Source organism: Scyliorhinus torazame, chromosome 12, assembly GCF_047496885.1.
Source record: "Scyliorhinus torazame isolate Kashiwa2021f chromosome 12, sScyTor2.1, whole genome shotgun sequence".
Lineage (NCBI taxonomy): Eukaryota > Metazoa > Chordata > Chondrichthyes > Carcharhiniformes > Scyliorhinidae > Scyliorhinus > Scyliorhinus torazame.
The window spans coordinates 133,219,231-133,239,557 of record NC_092718.1 but is presented as its reverse complement, the minus strand read 5'-3'; the positions used below and the strand labels follow the sequence as shown (position 1 = coordinate 133,239,557).

General features: G+C 48.1%; 1 protein-coding gene across 1 annotated transcript in view; it reads right to left on the bottom strand.

Annotated features, from left to right (window-relative positions):
• Positions 1-20,327, bottom strand: part of rabac1 (Rab acceptor 1 (prenylated)) — an 80,769-nt gene that overhangs the window by 8,411 nt on the left and 52,031 nt on the right. Inside the window, exons 3-5 of the mRNA XM_072469086.1 lie at positions 10,327-10,367; positions 5,921-5,969; positions 435-445 (exon numbers count right to left, since the gene is read on the bottom strand). Of these exons, the coding sequence (XP_072325187.1) occupies positions 435-445; positions 5,921-5,969; positions 10,327-10,367 (101 nt within the window). The remainder of the gene's footprint in view (positions 1-434; positions 446-5,920; positions 5,970-10,326; positions 10,368-20,327) is intronic.

Here is a 20,327-nt window from a genome sequence, read left to right as displayed (position 1 = left end):
CAATTCCTTGTTCACAACCCACACTCTCTTGTGCATCAACACTAGTTTCAGCTACGTGTTTCCTATTTAAATACTTGTAGGAACTCTTACTATCTGTTTTCACATTCCAAATTCGATTTCTCTCATACCCTTCACTCTCCCTCTAAAATCTTTCTAATCTCCTTTGCCGGTTCTTAATAATAGATATAGGACAGAGGTCAGAGGTAGGTTCTTTACGCAAAGAGTAGTGAGGCCGTGGAATGCCCTACCAGCTACAGTAGTGAACTCGCCAACATTGAGGGCATTTAAAAGTTTATTGGATAAACATATGGATGATAATGGCATAGTGTAGGTTGGATGGCTTTTGTTTCGGTGCAACATCGTGGGCCGAAGGGCCTGTACTGCGCTGTATTGTTCTATGTTCTATGTTCTTCAAATGTGACCGATCTTCAGACCTACCAGCAATCTTTTCCAATTTGTACAGGATTTTTTTTTTTTTCAATTGAATACTATCCTTAACTTCCTTATTTAGCCACGGGTGGCGAATCCTGTTCAAATAGTCTTTCTTCCTCACTGGGATAAATTATTGCTGTTTTTTTTTTTTAAATCTCCTTCGATGTCTGCCACTGGCATATCTACTGTCCTACCTTTTAAACCAGTTTTCCAGTTATCATGGGAGCTAGCTCTGTTTTCAAATCCTTACAATCATCTTTATTCAGGTTTGAAACACTAGTCTCAGATCCACACTTCTCACGTTCAAGCTGAACATGAAATTCTGTTATAACCGCTGTCACGTCGAGGCTCCTTTATTATGAGGTTATAACCCTGTCTCATTGCTCATTACCAGGTCTGCAATGGCCTAGAAAGTGTCCCCAAATACTCTCTTTAGGAACTCATTTTGCAGCCACCTTTGCCAATCGGATTGCCTACTCTACATGTAGATTAAATCCATGATTACTGTGGTGCTTTCCATACATGGACCACGTATTTCTTCCTGAATGCTTGTCAGGCAGTGAAACCAATGTTAGGAGCTGTATAAACTACTCCTGCAGATGAGCTCTTACCTTTCCTCTTTCTTCGCAAAGAGGACAGTGTAGAACTTAAAAGTTTATTGGATAAGCATATGGATGATAATGGCAGTGTAGGTTAGATGGCTTTTGTTTTTTGACTTCCCATGTTGGTGCAACATCGTGGGCCGAAGGGCCTGTACTGCGCTGTATCGTTCTATGTTCTATGTTCTAACTTCAAAAGGACACGGACATGTTGATGGACTGGGCCGAGAGGTGGTCGGACAACGGTCTGCCACCTCTGTTCAACGGGGATGAAGTGTGAGGCGATGCATTTTGGTAGGAAGAACATGGTGGGACAATATAAAATAAGTGATGCAGGAGCAGAGGGACCTGGGTTTATATGTGAATAAATCATTGAAGGTGGAAGGACAGGTAGAGACAGCAGTTAACAAATCACCTGTAACCAATCACTATTTTTTTTTTTACATTTAGAGTACCCAATTATTTTTTTTTCTAATTAAGGGTCAATTTAGCGCGGCCGATCCACCTACCCAGCATATCTTTGGGTTGTGAGGGTGAAACCCACGCAGACACGGGGAGAACGTGCAAACTCCACACGGACAGTGACCCAGGGCCGAGATTCGAACCCGGGTCCTCAGCGCCGCAGTCCCAATGCTATCCACTGCGCTGCCCGACCAATCACTATTTGTTCATGTACCATTTGTCAATGTACTCTGTTGATTATTCTTTTGTCTACTATGTACGTGCTGTGTACTTGGCCGCAGAAAAATACTTTTCACTGTACTTCGGTACATGTGACAATAAATATCAATCAATCAATAACTCATATAATATTCTCAGCTTTATTAATATCGGCAGAGAGTACAAGAGCAAGGGGGTTATGTCAAACTTATACGAGACACTAGTTAGACCTTGGCTGGAATAGGAAGTACAGTTCTGGGCGTCACACTACTCGAAGGATGTGAACACATTGGAGAGAGTGCAGACGAGGTTTACAGGAATGTTTCCAGGGATGAGAAACTTCTGTTACGAGGATAGATTGGAGGGGTTGGGACTGTTCTCCTCGGAGAGAAGGTTAGGAGGAGATTTGATAGAGATGCTCAAAATCCTAAGGGGACTGGACAAAGTAGATGGGGAGAAACCGCTCCCCCTCGTAAAAGGATCAAGAACGAGAGATGGGGTGGAATGTAGGAGGACGTCATACGTTGGGTGGCTCCTGCTTGCGGATTGATTTTTTGGTGTTTAATGCCCGGTCCCAGGGGCAATTTTTTGACAATCGAGTGTAGGAAGGTATAAAGACGGAGGAGGATGTTGAAAAACCAGAAGAAAACCGCCGTGAAGAACTGAGGGAGGGTTCACGTTGAGTGAAAGGGCCCGTCTGGTAGTTGGCGAGATGGCGGAGGCTGGGTGTGGTTGCACTGCTTACAGAAAAAAAGATGACAGAGGTGATGGCTTTGGAACTGGAGAAGCAGTTCGCAAAGCACCAGGAGGTGATGAGGAAAGAGATGATGGCGGCGCTGAAGGTGCTGGTGGAGGAGGCTGCGTCGAAGGGAGTTGAGGGGGGCCATGTCGCAGCACAGTGATCAGCTCACCTCGATAGGAGAGGAGCTGCAGAGGTTGATCGAGGCCAACAAAGGGCCGCAATCTAAATTGGAGATCTGGAAAATAGATCGAGGCCGCAAAATATGAGGATTGTGGACCTGCCCGAGGGGGTGGAGGGCCCGAGGCCGACTGAGTATTTTGCCAAGATGTTGGCGGAGTTGGTTGGTGGGGGGAGGGAGAAGAACCCTCTCGGTATGAACTGGACCGGGCTCATCGGTTGTTGAGGCCTAAACCAAAGGCAAATGAACCGCCAAGAGCGGTGATTATTTGTTTCCACAGGTACCACACATGTGGGAGAGAAGGGGACACAAGCTAAAATTAAGAGATGTGAATTAAAACAGAGAATGCTGGCTAAAGTCCACAGGTCTGGTCGTGTCTGTGGAGAGAGAAACGGGATTAACGTTTTGGTCGAAATGATTCCTCTAGAGAATCGAGATCCCCTTTTGCAGGCGGAGAGACCTCAACACTCCCGACCTGCGCACTCGCCCAATTAGAGTACTGTGCAGCTCTGGCATTCTCACACACACAAAATAGGAGAGAAAGAAACCGTTTCAACCCTCAAACCTACTGCGCCTGCATTCAATTAGATGACAGGTGATATGTTGTGCCCCCACACCACCCCAGCTCCCAATGACCTCCGATTCCCTTGTCCAACCAGAATCTGTCCACCTCCTCCTTCAAAAAACTCACATCTCGTCGACTCAACAATGCGGATCATAACCGGAACTCTCTCAACACCGACCCCCCACCCCTGGCTCCCTGTCCCCGTGTGCATCACCCACTGACTAACAAAATCTCACAGGCTGGTTGTGAACCAGTTGTGCTGACCCCTCGCTTACCTGCTCCGTGCTGACCTGTTCGACCCAACTTCCAGGTCGAGCGCTCAGCATAGTCTCCGGGCTGGGGTAGGGCAGGGGGAGGTCTCCAGGTCCGACAAGGGGGTAACGCAGGAATAGCAGCCACCCTGCACCACTGAGGCCTCAGTACAACCCCCCTCCCCCACCCCCACCCACTTACGAAGCACTTACGGAGCAATGCAAACAACGTGTCACCTTACCGAGGAACTTTGTTCCTCCTCCACAGATTTAAGTGGTGCCGTTAATCACCTCAAACTCAGTGAGTGAGGTGGCCGCTGCCTAGCCTCCAGCATTCGCTAATTAAATAAACTCAGAAATAGACCGCGCAACCTACGGATATCGGAAAAGAGCCACTTTAGCAGCTCAGAACTGGCGGGGCAGCCAGAGGTCTAATAACTACAGAGGCCCAGGTGTGATCGCCTCGGGTCTGCAGGAACCCAGGGTGGATAGATCTACTGCACGGCCACTGAATGACGGGAGCAAATTCTATCCTTGCCTCCTGAAGGACATGCTCTCTTTCAAACCCTTCTGTGGTCTTCCCCAGTCAGAACTACCATTCCATCTCCTTCTCCCTCTTCCCTATATTTTCCGACGATTTTGTTTCCTTCACTATTTTTAAGCCGTGTTAACGTTATTGCTTCCGCGTCATATCCCCACACAGCAGATGTACACCAGCTTTATTCACCAGACTTTTTACTGACATACATGCTTTCCAAGCTTGTGGATTTTCACAGTCACTTCATTGCAGTGTTAATATAAGCCTACTTGTGATAATAATAAAGATTATTATTTTTATACTTTGCATTCCTCTCAGTTTTTCTTAGACTGCTCCTATCTAATATAGAACAAAATCCAAAGACTTCCTACAGTGCAGAAGGCTATTCGGCCCACTGAGTATGCACTGACCCTCCAAAAGAGCACTTTACCTAGGTCCACTCCCCTGCCCTATCCCCATGACCCCATGACCCCACCTAACCGACACAACTTTGGACTGTGGGAGGAAACCAGAGTACCCGGAAGAAATCCACGCAGACACAGGAAGAATGTGCGTTTGCACAGTCACCCAAGCCAGAACTGAACCCGGGTCCCTGGCACGGTGAGGCACTATGCCACCGTGCTGCTTCGAGAGTACCCGTCATAAGACCATCACCCCAGGAGTCAGTCTCGTGAATCTTCTCTGACCAGCTGCCCAACGGAATCAGATCCCTCTTCAAGTTTTGACCAGAACTGTATGCAGTACTCCAGGTGAGGTCTCACCTATTCCCCCATACAGTTGGAGCAAGACTCCATCCCTTTTGCAATGGAGGCCATCATTCCATCACTTGGTGTACCTGTGTGCTAAAGTCTCTGTGTTTTGTGCACAAGGACACCCAGATCCCTCTGTACCGTTTTGTCCTGCAGTCTCTCTCGCCGTTTACACAATATTCTGCTTTCCTAGATGACCACCAAGGTACGGCACAACATCGTGGGCCGAAGGGCCTGTTCTGTGCTGTATTTTCTATGTTCTATGTTCTACTCCCTGCCAAAGTGGAGAACCTCACATTTTCCCCACATTGTTTGCCACCTGCCAGTTTTTACCCACTAACTTGCCCTCACCTCCAGCCCTGTGCAGCCCCCTGTATCCTCCTCACATCTGACCATTCCACCCATCTGCCCAACGTCAGTAGATTTGGCTGCAATGCAGTCAGCTTCTTCATCCAAATCATTCATACAGATCGTAAATAGTTGACCAGAAGACATCGGAGCAGAAGCAAGCCATTCGGCCCATCAAGTCTGCGCCGCCATTTAAAGATGTCATGACCGACCCGATTTGATAATCCTCAACTTCACTTTCTCGCCTTGTCCCCATAACCCCCGAACATCAGCCTTGAACATACTTAACGATCCAGCCTCTACAGTTCTCTGCAGTAAAGAATTCCACAGATTCATTACCCTCCGAGAGAAGAAATTCCTCCTCATTTGTATAAAATGGGCGACCCCAGGACGTCTGGTGGCGGCCATGGAGTGAAAGGTCGCACATTTGGCAGCTCCTGCTCTTGGTGGTCTTTTTGTGACTTTTAAGCTGGACTTCCATCGGAATTTTTCAAAATAAAGGTGTAAAAGCGAGAGGAGAAGGAGGTGACCCCTAGCTTATGGAGCTGTGCCCGAGGAAAAATAGGAAAAGAAGAAATCAAAAGTTGGCTGGAAGCGAGGACCAGAGTTTGAAGGAGGCAACGGCGGGTAAGCAAGGTTCGACCTCGCCAGCTCAATGGTCGATGGACCAGTTGGTGGACTTCTTGACCGAGAAGTTCATTCAACATTGCAAGGAATGTGCGGAGGACTTGCCCCGGGCGGTGGACTCGATCAGAGCGGGGTCGACTGGGTGGAGGAGAGATTGACGACCCAGGGACAGGCGATCCAGAAGTTGGAGGAGCTGGCGGTGGAACGAGAGGAGCAGTCCACTGCGATGGCAATGGAGATCGGGATGCTCCCATGTGCACAAGGTATATTCCAGGATAGACTTTTCGTACTTGACAAAACGCTATTAGCGGGGGTGGAGGACACGGAGTATTCAGCAATCGTAGTGTCGGACCACGCTCGACACTGGATAGACCTACAGATAAGCACAGGAAAGACCCAGCGTCCACAGTGGAGGTTCGATGTAGGGCTGTTAGCGGAGGATGAGGTTTGTGAGCGGGTGTGGGAGGCCATTCGGGGGTACATAAAGAGCAACGACACGGGAGAGACTGCGGCAGGAGTGGTTTGGAAAGCATTGAAGGCGGTTATCAGAGGGGAATTTATTTCGATTTGGGCCCACAAGGAGAAGACTGAACGGGCGGAGTTGGACAGGCTGGTAGGTGAAATCTTACAGGTGGACAGGAGATATGCAGAGTCTCCAGATGAGGAGCTCCTGAAGGAGCGTCGGAGACTCCAAATGGAATTTGGGCTCCTGTCCACAGGTAAGGCAGAAGCCCAGTTGAGGAGGGTGAAAGGGGCAATATACGAATATGGGGAGAAAGCCAGTAGGATGTTGGCACATCAACTGTGGGAGCAGGAGGCGGTGAGAGAAATTGGGAAAGTAAAGGATATGAGGGGGTAGGTGGTGGTAGACCCAGGGGTAATAAATGATGTGTTTCGCGAATTCTATAGTCGACTCTATGAATCGGAACCCCCTTCCGGGGAGGAGAGTATGAAGCGATTTTGGAGAGGCTAGAGTTCCCGAAGGTAGATGAGGAGCTGGTGGAATGTCTGGGGGGCCCAATTGGGCTCGGGGAGATGATAGACGGGTTGGGGGCGATGCAATCGGGTAAGGCCCCGGGACCTGATGGATACCCAGTAGAATTTAATAAAACCTTTTCTGGGTTACTGGGACCGCTCCTGTTTAAGGCCTTGAACGAGTTTAAGGAGCTGGGAGCGCTTCCCCAAACGCTATCACAGGCATCAATCTCTCTCACCTTGAAACGGGGCAAAGACCAGGAGAGCTGTGGATCGTACAGGCCGATTTCCCTTTTGAATGTAGACGCTAAATTGCTGGCAAAGGTCTTGGCCACATGGAAAGAGGATTGTGTTCCGGAGGTAATCGGGGAGGACCAGACGAGATTTGTGAAGGGCAGGCACCTGACGTCCAACATTAGATGGCTCGTGAATGTTATAATGATGCCAGCGGAGGGGCGCGAGGTTGAGGTGGTAGTAGCTATGGATGCAGAAACGGCCTTTGACTGGGTGAAGTGGAGGTACCTATGGGATATTTTTGGCAGGTTTCGGGTTTGGGCAGGGATTTGTGGATTGGGTCCGGTTGCTATACCAGGCTCCGGTGGCAAATGCAAGAACCAACCGGGTCCGGTCAGAATAGGCTACAAGTTACATGGGAAAGGCTACATGGGAAAGAACGAGGTGTTTGCGTTTCAGGCACAGGAGCAGGAATGAGAGAGTTACCTTTTAAGGTGGTGGGGAGGAGCTTTAGGTAGTGTAGCCACCTGAGTTGGCCACTTCCCGACTTAAAATGGAGAACCGCAAAGGCTGAAGGGAAATTCAGCCAACACAGGCAAAAACTAGCAGGTGCAAGTTTACTGTGTATTAGACTCTGCAGAAACCCAGACAGCATCGATACAAGCAGCCATCTGCATAGTAATGTAGCAGCCATCTACATAGTAATGAGCGATCCCTGGGAACAATCGAAACATTTTAAGGTAAACAAGGCCAAGCCAGACTCCTCGGCGCCAGCAGGAGCCAACACAAAAGAGGTTAACGGACACTTAAAGACCGCCCAACGATCAGGGAACCGCTCCAGTATTGGAGAATCACTCCAATCACTTGAAACCAGGTACGGGGACCGTCCCGAAGGGCGGGACGCCCCTGGGGACTATAAAGTAAAGACCCTAAGTTCAAATCGTCCTTCTTGACAGGGTCACTCAGCAACGCAAAGCAACCCCTGAGAGTGACCTGTCCGGCGCCCTCCAAGAACGCAAGTCTCAAGTCAACGCTCACCACGAGATAGGCGCTCCTAGCTACCAGTCCATAACCAGCTTTTGAATCCCGCAGACTCAGAACCCGAACAAAAGGCCATTTGTTCTCCCTGACCTGGTGGGCCAGTCCGAAGCTAAATATAGGCTTGTTAGTGATAGAAATAGCTTAGAAAGTAGAGTTTATGCATGAGTAGTGATTTACTGTGTATAGATAAGTCACCTTGGCCGGATGGGATTTATCCTAGGATTCTCTGGGATGCGAGGGAGGAGATTGCTGAGCTTTTGGCCTTGATCTTTAAGTCATCTTTGTCGACAGGAATAGTGCCAGAAGACTGGAGGATAGCAAATGTTGTCCCCTTGTTCAAGAAGGGGAGTAGAGATAACCCCGGTAACTATAGACCAGTGAGCCTTACTTCTGTTGTGGGAAAAATCTTGGAAAGGTTTATAAGAGATAGGATGTATTATCATCTGGAACGGAATAATTTGATTAGAGATAGTCAACACGGTTTTGTGAAGGGTAGGTCGTGCCTCACAAACCTTATAGAGTTCTTTGAGAAGGTGACCAAACAGGTGGATGAGGGTAAAGTAGTTGATGTGGTGTATATTGATTTCAGCAAAGCGTTTGATAAGGTTCCCCATGGTAGGCTACTGCAAAAAAAGCACAGGATAGGACTTTTGGAATAGTTAAAAGTTCGTAGACACCATCGTTCCTCCCCCCCTGGAAATGTAAAAGCTGACGCACTGGCAAAAGCAGGTTCCAGGCACGGATATTTTTGGACACTTCTGGGAGGTGAGTAGTGTATTTAAAAAGCTCTTACCTTTACAGGAGCAGGCTTTTGGATTTCGGCGGCAGCGGTGCGCAGGGGCCTTCTTGGAGGTGAGTAGCGACTTTAAAACCACTTACCTTTACAGGAGCAGCCCTTTGGATTTCGGCGGCAGCGGTGCGCAGGGGCCTTCTGGGAGGTGAGTAGTGTATTTAAAAAGCTCTTACCTTTACAGGAGCAGGCTTTTGGATTTCGGCGGCAGCGGTGCGCAGGGGCCTTCTTGGAGGTGAGTAGCGACTTTAAAACCACTTACCTTTACAGGAGCAGCCCTTTGGATTTCGGCGGCAGCGGTGCGCAGGGGCCTTCTGGGAGGTGAGTAGTGTATTTAAAAAGCCTTGCCTGGTCCCGTGTCTGTTCTTCTTTTCTGTTTTATTTGTTTTTATATAAGGCGGGAACCGGAAGTTCGACCTCTGGCAAGTCCCCCCCCCCCCCCCCCCCCCAACCAATAAATTCTGGTGGAGAGGAAACCCGAGACACTACACGTGTCGTGTCTCCCACCCGCCCTCCTCCTCTAACCTAATAATAAGACCCATTGGTGTAAGGTAAGTGCCATATTATATTATTATATTATTAGCATTGTGCAGGTCAAGGATCGGAGGTGGAGGAGCAGTCTCTGTCAGCGAGAGAACCTGAGAACATCTCAGACACTCAGAAGGTAAGTAAGTGATTTTTACTTTTATACCTTTTTTCAAATTGTGTGTGTCGGGGGGAAACTGAAGTGACATCACAGAAAAGCTGTGACCTGAGTGGCTGGTTGGGATTCTAACCTAAATTTAAAAAAAAAATTAAAAAAAATTTGAGTATTTGGGAAGTAATTAAACATAATAACTTAATTATAATTTAGAGGATATCTAAGCCAGAGATCGGAGAATATTATAGTTAGCTATCGCATTTCTATTAGAAATCTAGTGCTAGGAAACAGATAGTTGACAGTAACTTTGCAATTTAAAAAAAAAAGTATTAAAAAAAAAAGACAAATTTTAATTTTAATTAATTGACGCAATGTCAGTTAGAGGGGTGCTGTGCTCTGACTGTGAGATGTGGCAGGTCCGGGAGGCTTCCAGCGTCCCGGATGGCTTCATCTGCAGAAAGTGCACCCAACTGCAGCTCCTCACAGACCGCATGGTTCGGTTGGAGCAGCAATTGGATGCACTTAGGAGCATGCAGGTGGCGGAAAGCGTCATAGATCGCAGTTATGTAAATGTGGTCACACCCAAGGTGCAGGCAGAGAAATGGGTGACCACCAGAAAGGGCAGGCAGTCAGTGCAGGAATCCCCTGTGGTTTTCCCCCTCTCGAACAGATATACCCCTTTGGATACTGTCGGGGGGGATAGCCTATCAGGGGAAAACAGCAGCAGCCAGAGCAGTGGCACCACGGCTGGCTCTGATGTTCAGAAGGGAGGGTCAAAGCGCAGAAGAGTAATAGTAATAGGGGACTCTATAGTCAGGGGCACAGATAGGCGCTTCTGTGGACGTGAAAGAGACTCCAGGATGGTATGTTGCCTCCCTGGTGCCAGGGTCCAGGATGTCTCCGAACGGGTAGAGGGAATCCTGAAGGGGGAGGGCAAACAGGCAGAGGTCGTTGTACATATTGGTACTAACGACATAGGCAGGAAGGGGCATGAGGTCCTGCAGCAGGAGTTCAGGGAGCTAGGCAGAAAGTTAAAAGACAGGACCTCGAGGGTTGTAATCTCGGGATTACTCCCTGTGCCACGTGCCAGTGAGGCTAGAAATAGGAAGATAGAGCAGACAAACACGTGGCTAAACAGCTGGTGTAGGAGGGAGGGTTTCCGTTATCTGGACCACTGGGAGCTCTTCCGGGGCAGGTGTGACCTGTATAAAATGGACGGGTTGCATCTAAACCGGAGAGGCATAAATATCCTGGCCGCGAGGTTTGCTAGTGTCACACGGGAGGGTTTAAACTAGTATGGCAGGGGGGTGGGCACGGGAGCAATAGGTCAGAAGGTGAGAGCATTGAGGGAGAACTAGGGAATAGGGACAGTGTGGCTCTGAGGCAGAGCAGACGGGGAGAAGTTGCTGAACACAGCGGGTCTGGTGGCCTGAAGTGCATATGTTTTAATGCAAGGAGCATTACGGGTAAGGCAGATGAACTTAGAGCTTGGATTACTACTTGGAACTATGATGTTGTTGCCATTACAGAGACCTGGTTGAGGGAAGGGCAGGATTGGCAGCTAAACGTTCCAGGATTTAGATGTTTCAGGCGGGATAGAGGGGGATGTAAAAGGGGAGGCGGAGTTGCGCTACTTGTTCGGGAGAATATCACAGCTATACTGCGAGAGGACACCTCCGAGGGCAGTGAGGCTATATGGGTAGAAATCAGGAATAAGAAGGGTGCAGTCACAATGTTGGGGGTATACTACAGGCCTCCCAACAGCCAGCGGGAGATGGAGGAGCAGATAGGTAGACAGATTTTGGAAAAGAGTAAAAACAACAGGGTTGTGGTGATGGGAGACTTCAACTTCCCCAATATTGACTGGGACTCACTTAGTGCCAGGGGCTTAGACGGGGCGGAGTTTGTAAGGAGCATCCAGGAGGGCTTCTTAAAACAATATGTAAACAGTCCAACTAGGGAAGGGGCGGTACTGGACCTGGTATTGGGGAATGAGCCCGGCCAGGTGGTAGATGTTTCAGTAGGGGAGCATTTCGGTAACAGTGACCACAATTCAGTAAGTTTTAAAGTACTGGTGGACAAGGATAAGAGTGGTCCGAGGATGAATGTGCTAAATTGGGGGAAGGCTAATTATAACAATATTAGGCGGGAACTGAAGAACATAGATTGGGGGCGGATGTTTGAGGGCAAATCAACATCTGACATGTGGGAGGCTTTCAAGTGTCAGTTGAAAGGAATACAGGACAGGCATGTTCCTGTGAGGAAGAAAGATAAATACGGCAATTTTCGGGAACCTTGGATGACGAGTGATATTGTAGGCCTCGTCAAAAAGAAAAAGGAGGCATTTGTCAGGGCTAAAAGGCTGGGAACAGACGAAGCCTGTGTGGCATATAAGGAAAGTAGGAAGGAACTTAAGCAAGGAGTCAGGAGGGCTAGAAGGGGTCATGAAAAGTCATTGGCAAATAGGGTTAAGGAAAATCCCAAGGCTTTTTACACGTACATAAAAAGCAAGAGGGTAGCCAGGGAAAGGGTTGGCCCACTGAAGGATAGGCAAGGGAATCTATGTGTGGAGCCAGAGGAAATGGGCGAGGTACTAAATGAATACTTTGCATCAGTATTCACCAAAGAGAAGGAATTGGTAGATGTTGAGTCTGGAGAAGGGGGTGTAGATAGCCTGGGTCACATTGTGATCCAAAAAGACGAGGTGTTGGGTGTCTTAAAAAATATTAAGGTAGATAAGTCCCCAGGGCCGGATGGGATCTACCCCAGAATACTGAAGGAGGCTGGAGAGGAAATTGCTGAGGCCTTGACAGAAATCTTTGGATCCTCGCTGTCTTCAGGGGATGTCCCGGAGGACTGGAGAATAGCCAATGTTGTTCCTCTGTTTAAGAAGGGTAGCAAGGATAATCCCGGGAACTACAGGCCGGTGAGCCTTACTTCAGTGGTAGGGAAATTACTGGAGAGAATTCTTAGAGACAGGATCTACTCCCATTTGGAAGCAAATGGACGTATTAGTGAGAGGCAGCACGGTTTTGTGAAGGGAAGGTCGTGTCTCACTAACTTGATAGAGTTTTTCGAGGAGGTCACTAAGATGATTGATGCAGGTAGGGCAGTAGATGTTGTCTATATGGACTTCAGTAAGGCCTTTGACAAGGTCCCTCATGGTAGACTAGTACAAAAGGTGAAGTCACACGGGATCAGGGGTGAACTGGTAAGGTGGATACAGAACTGGCTAGGCCATAGAAGGCAGAGGGTAGCAATGGAGGGATGCTTTTCTCATTGGAGGGCTGTGACAAGTGGTGTTCCACAGGGATCAGTGCTGGGACCTTTGCTCTTTGTAGTATATATAAATGATTTGGAGGAAAATGTAACTGGTCTGATTAGTAAGTTTGCAGACGACACAAAGGTTGGTGGAATTGCGGATAGCGATGAGGACTGTCTGAGGATACAGCAGGATTTAGATTGTCTGGAGACTTGGGCGGAGAGATGGCAGATGGAGTTTAATCCGGACAAATGTGAGGTAATGCATTTTGGAAGGGCTAATGCAGGTAGGGAATATACAGTGAATGGTAGAACCCTCAAGAGTATTGAAAGTCAAAGAGATCTAGGAGTACAGGTCCACAGGTCATTGAAAGGGGCAACACAGGTGGAGAAGGTAGTCAAGAAGGCATACGGCATGCTTGCCTTCATTGGCCGGGGCATTGAGTATAAGAATTGGCAAGTCATGTTGCAGCTGTATAGAACCTTAGTTAGGCCACACTTGGAGTATAGTGTTCAATTCTGGTCGCCACACTACCAGAAGGATGTGGAGGCTTTAGAGAGGGTGCAGAAGAGATTTACCAGAATGTTGCCTGGTATGGAGGGCATAAGCTATGAGGAGCGATTGAATAAACTCGGTTTGTTCTCACTGGAACGAAGGAGGTTGAGGGGCGACCTGATAGAGGTATACAAAATTATGAGGGGCATAGACAGAGTGGATAGTCAGAGGCTTTTCCCCAGGGTAGAGGGGTCAATTACTAGGGGGCATAGGTTTAAGGTGAGAGGGGCAAAGTTTAGAGTAGATGTACGAGGCAAGTTTTTTACGCAGAGGGTAGTGGGCGCCTGGAACTCACTACCGGAGGAGGTAGTGGAAGCAGGGACGATAGGGACATTCAAGGGGCATCTTGACAAATATATGAATAGGATGGGAATAGAAGGATACGGACCCAGGAAGTGTAGAAGATTGTAGTTTAGTCGGGCAGTATGGTCGGCACGGGCTTGGAGGGCCGAAGGGCCTGTTCCTGTGCTGTACATTTCTTTGTTCTTTGTTCTTTTGTTTGACACCCCCCGAGAGCGCACCAGTGAATGCAGTTCAGGTCTCGCAGACTTATATTGAGGATTTAGTACAGGCCCAGAGGCAGGACAGCAATCTCAGGGAGATTTTGAAAGGAAACTATCCAGCACCCTATGATAGATTCAAAAATGCACTGACCACACATGATGGTGTGGTGTTAAAAGACACCCTTTATGTGGTTCCTGGACAGGAATCAGCTCATTTGTTTGTTCCATGACAGTCATGGACATCAAGGAATTGATCCCACTACAGCCCACCTCAGGCAGCTCTGTTGGTGGCCCAGTTTAAAAGAAGACGTAACGCACCACGTTGAGAATTGCCTTATCTGTGCCCAGAACAATCCGGACAGATACGCCAAGAAAGCTCAACTTAGTCACACCCGCCCCGTTAATGGCCCCTGGACTAACCTCCAGATTGATTTTATAGGACCATTGCTCCCTTGCAGGAATGGTTATAAGTATGTACTCGTTGTGATAAGACACGTTTACAAAATGGGTAGAGGCATTCCCATCCAGAACGAACACGGCAAAGACCACAGCCAAGATCCTAACCCACCACATCTTTACGAGATGGGGACTCCCCCGCAGCATTGAATCCGACCAAGGTTCCCATTTTACGGAACGTGTTGATGAAGAACGTCCTCACGATATTTGGCATTACCCAAAAATTCCACATCGCATACCACCCCCAGTCAAGTGGTATCGTGGAGCGCATGAATCGGACCCTAAAATCCACCCTCAGCTTTACTGAAATCCATTTACACCACATCAACTGCTTTACCCTCATCCACCTGTTTGGTCACCTTCTCAAAGAACTCAATAAGGTTTGTGAGGCACGGCCTCCCCTTCACAAAACCGTGTTGACTATCTCCAATCAAATTATTCCTTTCCAGATGATTATACATCCTATCTCTGATGAACCTTTCCAATATTTTGCCCAGAATAGAAGTAAGGCTCACTGGTCTATAGTTACTGGGGCTGTCTCCACTCCCCTTAGCTCTATCTTTAGGTCCTTCCTAGCTAACTTGTAACTCTCGAGCGCCCTAACGGAACCTTCATGTCCCATCTTTACATAAGCCTCCTTCTTCCTCTTGACAAGTGTTTTGACTGCTTTAGTAAACCACGGTTCCCTTGCTTGACCACTTCCTCCCTGCCTGACAGGTACATACTTATCAAGGACACGCAGTAGCTGTTCCTTGAACAAGCTCCACATTTCCATTGTGCCCATCCCCTGCAGTTTTCCTCTCCTTCCGATGCATCCAAAGTCATGCCTCATCGCATCATAATTGCCTTTTCCCCAGATATAACTGTTGCCCTGCGGTATATACCTATCCCTTTCCATCATTAAAGTAAACGTAATCGAATTGTGGTCACTATCACCAAAGTGCTCACCTACCTCCAAATCTAACATCTGTCCTGGTTCATTACCCAGTACCAAATCCAATATGGCCTCGCCTCTCGTTGACCTATCTACATACTGCGTCAGGAAACCCTCCTGCACACATTGGACAAAAACGGACCCATCGAAAGTACTCAAACTATAGCATTTCCAGTCAATATTTGGAAAGTTAAAGTCCCCCATAACTTTCGCTCCTATCCAGAATCATCTTTGCAATCCTTTCCTCTACATCTCTGGAACTTTTCGTGGGCCTATAGAAAACCCCTAACAGGGTGACCTCTCCTTTCCTGTTTCTAACCTCAGCCCATACTACCTCAGTAGACAAGTCCTCATCAAACGTCCATTCTGCCACCGTAATACTGTCTTTGACTAACAATGCCACACCTCCCCCTCTTTTGCCTCCTTCTCTGAGCTTACTAAAACACCTAAACCCCGGAACCTGCAACATCCATTCCTGTCCCTGCTCTATCCATGTCTCCGAAATGGCCACAACATCGAAGTCCCAGGTACCAACCTTATTCCGGATGCTCCTGGCATTGAAAAAGACACACTTTAAACCACCTTCCTGCCTGCCGGTACACTACTGCAACTTTGAAACCTTACTCATGACCTCACTACTCTCAACCTCCTGTATACTGGAGCTACAATTCAGGTTCCCAAGCCCCTGCTGAACTAGTTTAAACCTCCAGAAGAGCATTCACAGACCAACATTCAGCATTTAGCAAAGGCCCAAAAAGACGCACAGCTCAGGGAAGTTTTAAAAGGCAACTTCCCAGCCCCCTATGATAAATACAAGAACGCGTTGACAACACATGACGGTGCGATTTTAAAAGAAGGAATTTATGTAGTCCCCAGCCAGGACAGGAATCAGATCATTTGCCAATTCCATGACAACCATGGACATCAAGGCATAGAAGCTACCCTCGCCCACCTCAGACCTCTCTGCTGATGGCCCGATTTAAAAGCCAATGTAACGCATTACATTGAGAACTGTTTAATCTGTGCCCAGAACAATCCGGACAGATACGCAAGAAAAGGTCAGCTTAGCCACACCCACCCCGTTAATGGCCCCATGGACAAACTTGCAAATTGATTATATAGGACCCCTACCCCCCTGCAGGAATGTTTTCAAGTATGTGTTGGTGGTCATCGACACCTTCACAAAATTGGTGGAAGCTTTTCCATCCAGAACAAACGCGGCTGAAGCGACAGCCAAGATCCTCACTCAGCACATCTTTACAAAATGGGGACTTCCACGCAGCATCGAGTCCGACCAAGGCTCCCATTTTACAGGACGAGTGATGAAAAACGTCCTTACAATTTTCGGAATCAAATAAAAATCCTACATTGCATACCAACCCCAGTCAAGCGGCATAGTAGAAAGAATGAATAGGACTTTAAAAGCAACCCTCAGAAAAATGGTGCAACAGCACGATAGCACTTGGACACAGTTCTCCCTTTTGCACTGATGTTCATAAGAAACACGGTATCCCCGTTGACAGGATACACCCCCCCCACCCTCATGACCGGACGACCCATGAAAGGGACAGAATATTTGTTAGGATTCGATTTGGCCAGCCCCGCAGTCACCGCCCTCACCCATGAGAAAGCAGTTCAGCAGATTTTAGAGAATGCAAAAGCAGCCCAGCTTGCAGCAGCTGTTAGACTTGGGACACGCAAGAAGCAAAGCAAAGTTTGCTTTGATAAGACAGTACACGCCACAGAATTTGTAGTCGGGAAGCAAGTCATGCTATCCCTATACAACCCCAGTTCATTCCTTTTCCCCAAATTTGCAGGACCGTACTCTATCTCGAGTAAAGTCAGCCCCTCTGTATACAAAATCACCTAACCCAATGGCAAGTCTGCATGGTTCCACATAAACCAGCTTAAGGCTTATGGCTCGCAGAACAACCATTCACACCACATCTCGATTGCAGCAGCAGACGAACACGGCCCGCCCATGGCTGACCTATTCCTACCCTCCCCCAACTAGTCCAGCCCATCCTCAGACACTACTTCGACTCCACACCCAGAGGCATGAACCCGCCTCTCCCTTCCTCCAACCAACAGCGACAGCGACAGCACCAGCAAACCACGCCACGATTACACCCCTGCACCAGGCCACACTCCCAGAGACTCCGAACACGATTCCAGCAACCCCTTTGAGATCGGACATTAAAGCCCCTGATCCAGACCCACCGTCCGACGATTATGGATTGCCCCCTAGCAGCTCCAACCTCGACACGAAACACTGGCACCGAGATAATTCGTACAGACTCATCCGGAATGATGAGATGGACACCAATTCGCCACAAGCTGCTTTGGCACAACTACTCCAGTCACGAGTATGGCAACCGGGAGAAGATGATGACTTAGAGTCTGACTCCCACCAAACGAACCCCTTTGCGACTCTGTTCGCTATAAAGCAATGAGGTACCCAGATGATGGTAAAAAGGGACCGATGGAGATTTACGGTGTCCTTTCTGATGGAACCTGCACGATTTATGTCATGTTTTTGTGTTACGTTAAATGTTTGTTACTGTAAATGTTAAATGTTGTTGGTCCACTGAAAGTTTTCATGGCCCCACGCCACCACTCTTTTAACGCCCACTGGCAGTTAAAGGGACTAGTTTGTCGTCAGACAACCGATCCTAACTACTCTCCTGATTTGAAGGTAATCACAAGAGGCAACATCCACGGCGAACACAAATTCTTACCGTTCTTGTCCGGCCGCTCAGGAAGTGGAGTAACGGCACTGGTCCCCGTCCTGCCTGAGGACCCCCATCTGGTCAGCTACGCTCGGGTAGTGCACATACAGCACTGGTCATCGTCCTACCCGGGCATTCCACCCATTCTTGCCCCGCTGCGGCCCACACGCACCCCATTTGGAACTTTTAGTTCAAAACTCTTTTGTTTTGTTTTACGGCGACCCTTAGGTTGCTTTCCATATGCTATTTACATCCTCAAACACTGGGACGGTACATTCACCACATCTCCCACACAGGCTGCTCGCACTGTGTCAGTATTTTCTTCTCGGATGTCTTGTCCAAAAATATTTGGTTTAAAAAAAAAAAATGAGGGAGTCACAGATGGTGAACAATTATAATGGGTAATTGGCAATAAAGGGACAGACAGACAGACATACGAGATCTTAAATAAGATAATAACAGGTATTATGATTGTGTCCACAGAAATCCAGAACCACAGAAGCCTCAGGAAGACTAATAAAAGAAGGAAGAGAACATGAAGACAGCCATCATGGTCTACATTTGGATCTTCGCGGGATCCCTACAGTTGTACGCGGACGTGACCCTCCTGACCCCTACCACACAGGCCGTAAATGTTTCCCATCCCTGCCATGCACTGCACCCAGAGATAGCAAACGATACACTAAGTTCATTACTTGTTCAAGTTCATTACCTGTCCTACGTTGTAGAAGCACTATTAGTAAATGCAATACTCTGCAGTGCCGTTCAGACACTAAGACTTAGGAAATGGCGGAGGAAAGCCTCCCGCACTCCGGTATACACATTCAGATCCCCTATTTTCGGACTTCAACAAACACCCCCCCCCCCACTCTCCTTCAGTGAATTAAAGTGCATCGACTGTTTGTTTTTTTTTGTTTGTTTACTTGTTCGAATATAGATGTAAAACTTTGTGCTTGACTGCCAAGCCACAGAAACAGGTGTTGCTGCTACTGTACAGTTTAAAATGTTGTACATGCTTTTAATTAAGGATAGCTTAGATAAGAATAGTTAGAGGCTCCCGTGTTTTTATTTTGTAATGCATGCCTGAATATCATAGCACTCCGTAGAATTTTATAATGATGTGTGTACATAAAGCAATTTAGGTAAAAGTTCCAATTCATAGGACAGAGTAGCATAGAGCCTGTCCTTGCTTATGGGTGCCCGACTCAGGAGGAGAACAAAGAAGATGCAGTAATATGATCCTTCACGCTTCGCGTTGAGGTTCACAAGGAGGTAGTGTAGCCACCTGGGATGGCCACTTCCAGAATACAAAATGGAAGCTCGCAAAGAATGTAGGGAACTGTGGACAATGTTAGGAAAACAAGCAGGCACAGAGCCTGTATGCATATTGGAGCGACAGCTCCCAGACGGAATTGAAACTATAGGTCAATTAACATATTGATGGCCCATCTCCGGGAACAAAGGAAAGACACTCAAGCAACCGATACTGTTTCAGACGTCCCGGCGCCAGTTCCCCAACTGAAAGCACAAACAAAGCAAGGCCAACGGCCACCAAAGACATGCCCAGCCATCAGGGCACCCACCCCTTTATTGGTCAGGATCAATACCAGTGATCGAGAAGCGGCCCAATTAATTGGGGCCAAGTTTAAGGCCCGCCTAAAAGCTCGCGAAGCCCCTCCGGGTATAAGAAGGAACCCGCACGAGAGAATCGCTCTCTTGGACTTGGCTCTCAAAGCGGAGAGACCCGTCCACCAGCACCAAGATCTGAACAATGGCCATTGTTCCTCTGACTAAGTGGGCACCCGAAGTTAAGTATAGGCGTTAGCGTTAGAGATAGTTTAGTTTGTAGTACTGTTGTGCATGAGTAGATCTTACTGTGTGTGCAAATAAATAGTACTGACTTTGAACTAACTAACTGGTGTATTGGCTCTTTGATCGGTATTCGGGTTGAACCTTGTGGCGGTATATCGAGAGATACCTGGCGACTCTGAAAGTATACACATAATTAGGATTAAGGAAGGAGACCATATTGACCGCCATATTTATAACCAGATAAACAGAGCAACAGTTTGGAGGCTTTACTGACTGCACCCCTGCCGTTCTCGCCGGCTCGGTACTCCACAAGCCCAGTGGTAGTGGCAGCCCTGAGGCTGGGGGGCAATGGAGACAGCACATGAGACTGGAGGGGGCGTCGGTGTGGTCACCGATCTGTGACAATCACCGTTTTGTTCCAGGAGGGCTGGATGGGAGCTTTAGGAGGTGGCAGCGGTTGAGAGATTTGGGGATCTCTTCATTGAGGAGGGTTTCCTGAGCCAGGAGGAGCTTGAGTTATCGGGTGGGAACGGGTTTCGGTACCTCCAGGTACGGGACTTTGTCTGGAGGCAGGTTCCAAGCTTTCCTCGCCTCCCACTAAAGGGACTACAGGATAAGGGAATGTCAAAAACAGGGGATGGGGATGGGAGGGTCTCGGAGATATACAAGGAGTTGATGGAGTGAGAAGGGGTCCCTATCGGGGAGGT